Source organism: Leptosomus discolor, chromosome 1 (genome assembly GCF_034619465.1).
Source record: "Leptosomus discolor isolate bLepDis1 chromosome 1, bLepDis1.hap2, whole genome shotgun sequence".
In the NCBI taxonomy this organism is placed as follows: Eukaryota; Metazoa; Chordata; class Aves; order Leptosomiformes; family Leptosomidae; genus Leptosomus; species Leptosomus discolor.
This window is the reverse complement of record NC_141391.1, coordinates 146,256,539-146,263,290: the sequence shown is the minus strand read 5'-3', so window position 1 is coordinate 146,263,290 and position 6,752 is coordinate 146,256,539. Positions and strand designations below refer to the sequence as shown.

General features: G+C 34.4%; 1 protein-coding gene across 2 annotated transcripts; it reads left to right on the top strand.

Moving 5' to 3' along the window:
* The first annotated feature begins 442 nt into the window (after positions 1–442).
* Positions 443–3,531, top strand: IAPP (islet amyloid polypeptide). Of its 2 annotated transcripts, none has more exons than XM_086466791.1 (3): positions 443–522; positions 669–803; positions 3,342–3,531. In XM_086466791.1, the coding sequence occupies exons 1-3, from the start codon at positions 443–445 to the stop codon at positions 3,529–3,531; spliced, it is 405 nt and encodes a 134-aa protein (XP_086322917.1). The 2 variants fall into 2 exon arrangements, with proteins under 2 accessions (XP_086322917.1, XP_009953765.1); XM_009955463.2 differs by having other exon boundaries at positions 3,339–3,531.
* The last annotated feature ends 3,221 nt before the right edge of the window (positions 3,532–6,752 follow it).

Sequence of the window (6,752 nt, the reverse complement as noted above, 5' to 3'; positions counted from 1 at the left end):
GCTCCCTGACCACTAAAAGGTAAACAATTTCCCTTTTTTTCTTACTTATGATGCAGTGCAACAGATGTGCTTTCAGGAAAGCACAATGTTTCTCATTATTAATACACAGCACTTTTCGGGAAAAGGCTAAGATAACTTTAAGGTAATTTGCACCTGGGACCAGAATTTGAGACTGGGACATGTCACAAAATGCAAACCGGAGATAAGGGAAAGGATTGAAACTACTAGATGGAAAACAAACATTACTGTTGAGACCTATCTGTCTGAAAGTGCGTTGTGTCACTAAACTTAGGGGGATCATTTTTTTATTCTAACCTGTGACAAAGACTAGCTGCTGTTGATTTAGGACAGAATGGGCATCAGTAATTGGATATGCTGAAGAGTATTTGGGTTTGCTTTCAGTTTTGAATCATTATTCTTTTCAGAAAATTTGGAAGCAAAGATGTGCAACCTAAAGCTGTCAGTTTTCTTCATTGCACTTTCTGTAACTCTGAGCTGTTTGGAAACTACACCCATTGAGAAGTGAGTAATAAATAATCATATTTATTTATTTTTAGGGGAAAAAGTGTTCAGATTATTGCATGAATTGCTTTTGCTTTCAAGTCTCAAATACTATAAGCAAAAATAGGGCTATTCAATTTCACAGGGTATTTTATTGTCATTTAAAGATTACTATCTGTGGCTGATGATCTATCTGACGGCACTTCCAAAAGACAAGGATGGATAATGCCAGCAATGTCACGGAACACACTTTCAGGACTTAGTGAGCAAATGCCAGAACAACCAGCAGCAAAGACAAAAAGGTATTGATTTTCTACGTTTATTCTAGTCATATCAGTTAGGATTAAATTATGATGTAAAATTCATGCCAGTGATATCCTGTTACTTGGGCTGTCTCTGTTGTTTATTCTCAAAAAGGGCTTAAAACACCGTTCTTGTAAACAGAGCAATCCTGTAAGCATAAAGATCAAAGCATTCAGGGTAGAAAGTGAAATCCAGGGACAAAAGTTGCAGATCATTTAACCACTTTACAATTATAATGCTTTCATAAACAAAAAAGGCTAGAAATACTACATCACCTTGAGAATGAAGGTTTATTTTGAAAGGGCTTTCTTATTTGTCACATTTCCAAGCCTGAAAGGGAAAAAAAAAGATAATATACCCTTCTTAACAACACCAATGCTCTGCTAGAATGGAATTATTTTATAGCATAGCTATTTCCTGTAAGTAAGTAATATTTCATTACAGAGTTAAATATAAATTTAATCATGGGAGAAAGGAAAAGAAGCAATTGGGTCTGAAAGACTTTAACTAGTTCAAAATGCATTCCTGTTTATATGTCCATGAATCCAATTTCAGTTAACTTTTTAATGAATAAAATAGCATTTCAGAAAGTATTTGTAATTTGTACTAAAAGATAAACAGCACTGAACTATTCTAACTGTTCATCAGGCTTTTCAGTGGATTCCTTTCAGTTACAATTTTCTTATGGATAGATTCAGTAAATACACATCTGTATAGTTACCTGTTCCTTTTCTCCAAGTATATTTTAAAAAGTCATTATTAGATGACAATTCGGTTATCTTCCAAAATGTTCTGACAGTGGAGACTAAGTTCGCACATTTTTACAGCCATTAATTTTTAATTTTTTAAAAAATAAATAAATAATTGTAATACTCAAATACAAGGCATCACCTTTACAAGTGTTGTATGCCTTATCTGCTTTTCTGGGGCCTTGGTTTACAATATTTTACTGGGTGAACCGTCTCACTGAAGCACATATTCAACTAAAGGCTACAGATCAGAGAGCTAACAAGTATAATGGTTTCAGTCAGGCTAGACATCTGCTAGAAAACTAGTAGCTTCCTGTAAGGACTGGAGTTTTAAACTTGGAGTGTCAGGGCCTAATTCTGTACCTTTAAAGAAAATGAGAATTCTGCCTCCACAAACAAATCAGGATTTCCATGAGAACCTCACTCCTTAAGGGCTTGATTAAACTCTTTTTAAATCAATAGAAATACCCATGGTATATTCTAAGCTAAGTGAAGCTATATCAAGACACATTCAATCATTTCCTCTAAATACAATTACATATTTAAAATATTAATTGCTTAGAAATTGCTGCCTATTTGCCGATGAAGAACCAGTATAACACAGACATTTCTCTCATAATTGCTATTCCATTTGGACTCTTAGATTAATACAAATAATTCTAAAAGAATAGATGACATTTCAGATAACAGATTCAGTCAATCAATGGGAAAATGTACTTAATGGTAGTTGCTTAGAGTATGAAACTGGTAAATTGTCACTCTTCACAGTAAATGTTTGCTGCAAACTGTTGTCTACCTCATGTCACATCAACATGAATAAACTCAAGAAAATTAACAATAACTCAATAAGAAATCTCAGCAAGTGAGTATTTCTGTCTGAAGGAAGAACATAGTGGTCTAAGAAACATGTCTGAAAACCCAAGCTCTGTCAAGCTAACCGTTGTATTGTGATTAAAAAATAAATAAATAAATCTCCTACTACAGAGGTACTATATGGAATTCTGGTGAATGGTCTGTTCATTCAGACCATAAAATCATCTTTTTAGATATGGATTCTTCCATGGACACTCTTTAAAGTCTCATCCAGCAAATTATTATCTCCTACCAAAATAGCACTTTCAAGTTGCTGGTGTTTCAACAAAGATGTGTCTGCTTTACAGTAGTGAAGAAATCTCTGGTTAGATGGAACAAAATCTTAAGTGGTATTGAAGTCAGCAGAAGTTGGCAATGCCTGCCACCTCTCATGATATGTGGCACAGTTGGAAGAAAGAGTCTCTGGGCTCAATCCACTTCAAGCAAACTGGAAGATTACTGTTCACTTCAGTGAGAGCAGGATATGATCCTGTGGGAACAAGAGAACTAAATAAATGTTAGTGATTGTCATTATATTAGTAATCCTCATGATATCAGCAAGAGCTCTAAATAGATTTCGAAGTTCAGCTTAAAGCTAAACATTTAGTCATTGTTTTCACTTACTGTCTTAACTATGCTATCATTACAGGTTTTCTAGATGTCATAAACTGCTATGAAGAATATCAATAAAAATGACACATGACTGTTAAGGTCTTTGCATTTAAATAACCCCCATCATTAAAACTGATAATAGCATACAGCGCAAGATTTTTTTTCAGGCACAAAGTAGGTGTTAGGAAGATTGTAATGTTCCTGTAGTGGTGCACATATTAAAAGAACTCCCACATTAGCACAGCTCAAATGCCTATTAGAAGTGGCACACTTGATTGCTCATCATTTGACTTAATCTTGGCTCTTTTTGTTTTACCTTAGTAGTCACCACCTGGAGAAACGGAAATGCAACACCGCTACATGTGTGACACAACGCTTGGCTGACTTTTTAGTTCGTTCCAGCAATAACATCGGAGCAATTTATTCACCTACAAATGTGGGGTCCAATACATATGGAAAGAGGGACACAGTTGGGCTTTTAAGCAGAGAACCCCAAAACAATGCACAGCTTTAGGGTTAAAATGACTACGATACAGTTTTCATTAGGAGCTCAGTTTTTAGTGTATCAATAACCTCTTGGTCATTTATTACTTGTACAGTCTTAACAGTGCCTTGTTTTCTGTGTGTGCGTGTGTGTGGGTATGTGATTTATGTTCATCATTTCACTATGCATGTACAGTGACATGCATAGGCTTTTGTTTCAACTCCATTAAGAACTCCAGAAATCTGCTTGTCAAATTCCTTTGTAAAAAAAAAAATATATATATATATCTCACAATAATAAATGGAAAAGTAATTGCAGCAGGGTTTTTTATTGTTATTATTATTATTAAAAGGATGAAAAAGAGAACCACTATGTGTATGTCTTTATAGTCACAGAGAAAGAAGTAATCTTAACTGAGACCAACAAAAATCAGAATGCTATCAAGAAGTTATGCCCTAATGAAAGTAAAACAGAAGAAGCTTCTGGTTTTGAAACATCTACAGTGTCTTGTTTTACACAATTGAAGGAACAGCTAGATGAAACAAGATGGCTGCATCGTGCATATGATCATATCGGTTAACTGACTGGTCTCTTTCCACCTTAACATGCATTAAGCAAGTAGAAGTGGTCTTGCAGCACAGATTTCTGTATGTACTGAGCATGGGATATTAAGAATTTACAGTTCTTACTTTAAGATAGTATCAGTAAAATGTAAGCATAATGAGCATAACTGCATTTAAATATGAATAAGAGAAAACTCAGTTAACAAGCTAGCAGAAACACTTGTCCTTGGATACTCCTTTCCTTTAGAGTAACAAAGGGAAGAGAAAAAAACAATGAGCAGTTCAGGCATCAAAACTTACCATAAGAACAGGGTAAAATTGCCTGCTGGCATATTTACATTGCTACTAAAATCCAAGAAAATTAGTTTAGAGAGGGGTGGACCTTAATGGAAATTTGACAGTGTTATTTTCTCCTACCTCCGCCCAGTATCAGTGCAGGCTTAATAAACATGCTTGTAACTTTAAATTGTTAAGAAAACTTTCACAGAGTTGACATCCTATACCACAACAATGGTTGTTTTGTTCATCATTTTCTCAGTGAAGTGTTCACTACCATCTGAAAAACAAAACTGTCCAATTATGAAAAACATTCAGCAGAAGCTTAGTGCTAGAGAAGTAAATGAACTCTTAATAATTGCCTTGGTTAATTTGTTTCCATTATAAAGAATGCCTTCAAATATAAACTTTATTGCTAAATTTAATGTTAAATGGCACATTCCTTTCATTCCACAAATAATACACATGAATAAAAATTAATGCACAGTTTTTGCTGTAAAAGTATTACTGATTATTCTCTTTGTTGAGTAAAGTTTCAGTCTTCATTGATGTTCTTATGGCTATCTATTCTGAAAGTTATTGAGAAAACTATTCAGATGATATTAAACGTGTCTACTGTTTCTGCCAGTGTGAAAGGCTTCCCATTCAAGTTACTTTTGAGATATACTATACACCCATTATGGGCTTAATTTGTTTTTCAGCTAGAGTATTTACTTTTCAGAAAAGAAATGAGAAAGTGACAGTATAGCTCTGAAGGGCCACTGTGACATTTGTGCAGAAGAGTAACCAGGTGGAGTCGTCACTGTGGGTGAATGCTAATTTCTAGGCCGATCCCAATGTGAAATATGTGCAATGCCTTATACATCACCTTTTGCTTTTTAAGGTACAATTTGATAAATCAAAACAAAGCACAGACTGTCTATGCATGGTCTCAGTGGAACTGTATACATTATTTTCTGCCTTATGTACTCCTGAACCTGGTGGATATGATACTAACATCTATTTAACGTGTTTGCCCTATTTGGCAGATACGGGAAAATGTTACTCATCTCCCAAATCAGTGAAACAGAGAGGGATAAGAGGTGTATCAATAGCTCAGCGAGGAAGCATCTCATCTATCTTTAGCTGTTTTTTGTCTAACCAGTTGTCAGCGCTGTCCTACTATTCGGTGAAGACAACTACTTCCAATTCATCCCAGCTTAGACATCTGTTCTAGGATGGCATGAATCACAGTCTTGAAGTGCCTCTGTTTCTTCATTGATGATAGAGAGTGTATAGACAATTAGCTGAAAATGGGCACCTAACTTTAAGATAACTAGAGTTCAGTAACAGGAATCCCACCTGCAGTTGGTATGAACAGCTCAATCTTAAAAAAAAAAAAAAAAAGCTCGGTACAAAAAACAGCCAAAAAACCCCAAATCAGGCTCCAAATCATCTCATATTCTGAACATTAGTTAATTCTTCAGTCAGAGCAACTTGAGAAACTGCCTACATTAAGATTTGTTTCCCCCTATACACCCTTGAGAACACAACTCTGCTACCCTTCCTCCTGCTGTGTAGTTACCACCAATTGCACTTAGATCTCTTAGAGAAGAAGGATCTAGTCGTGGTAAACCTGGATACAAGCACAATCCTGAGAGAATGAGCCAGGAAAAGAGTGGATTTAAAATGAAAAAAAAAAAAAAAAAAGAAAGAAAAGAGAAAAAAAAGAAAAGAGAAAAAAAAAGAAGAAAGGAAAGAGAAAAAAAAAGAAGAAAGAAAAGAGAAAAAAAAAGAAGAAAAGAGAAAAAAAAAGAAGAAAAAGAGAAATGAAGCATTTCAATATTAATTCATCAGAACCCCAAAAAGCATAACTTCAGACATTTCAAAATATAAAGACTGCTAGATGAAGCTTAGTTAAATAACAAAAATTAACTGCCTCAATGCATTTTGAAAAATCCTGATATGTATTTATCTGCATCTTTAGGGATGTAAATATTTTTTGAGAATCAAGTATTACATAGCTTCAGGTTTTTTTCAATTCATCTGGATGCCCTACATCTTTCAGAGAATATGCAAGAAAACAAAAAATACAAAAGAAGAGAATCAAAAATGTAGGTAATGTGATAAACATGGCTATATTCCCTTTAAAAATAAAAATACTAAATCTCTGCATTTTAGTGCCTTCTATTAAGTTGCCTTTAAAAGGAACAGAATAGGGACATAATATTAATTTGCACTAAATGAGAGAGAGAAGAACAAAAATCATCAAACAAGCTAAAGGAATGCTAAAAAAAAAGATGATATGAACATGAAGAATGTTTTAAATGGAGTAGTGGGCCCTAGGGTCTAATATTTCTCAGGAACTATGACAGCTTCATAAAAGACAGAATTTATATTTTTTTCATGATGAATAGAGTTGAGGTAAGAAAC

Bases quoted from the DNA above. Each gene is read 5' to 3' on its own strand.
- IAPP (XM_009955463.2), top strand. From the start codon at position 443: ATGTGCAACCTAAAGCTGTCAGTTTTCTTCATTGCACTTTCTGTAACT. The intron at 523-668 runs GTGAGTAATAAA...TGTCATTTAAAG, and splicing joins GAAACTACACCCATTGAGAA to ATTACTATCTGTGGCTGATG. The intron at 804-3,338 runs GTATTGATTTTC...GTTTTACCTTAG, and splicing joins CCAGCAGCAAAGACAAAAAG to TAGTCACCACCTGGAGAAAC.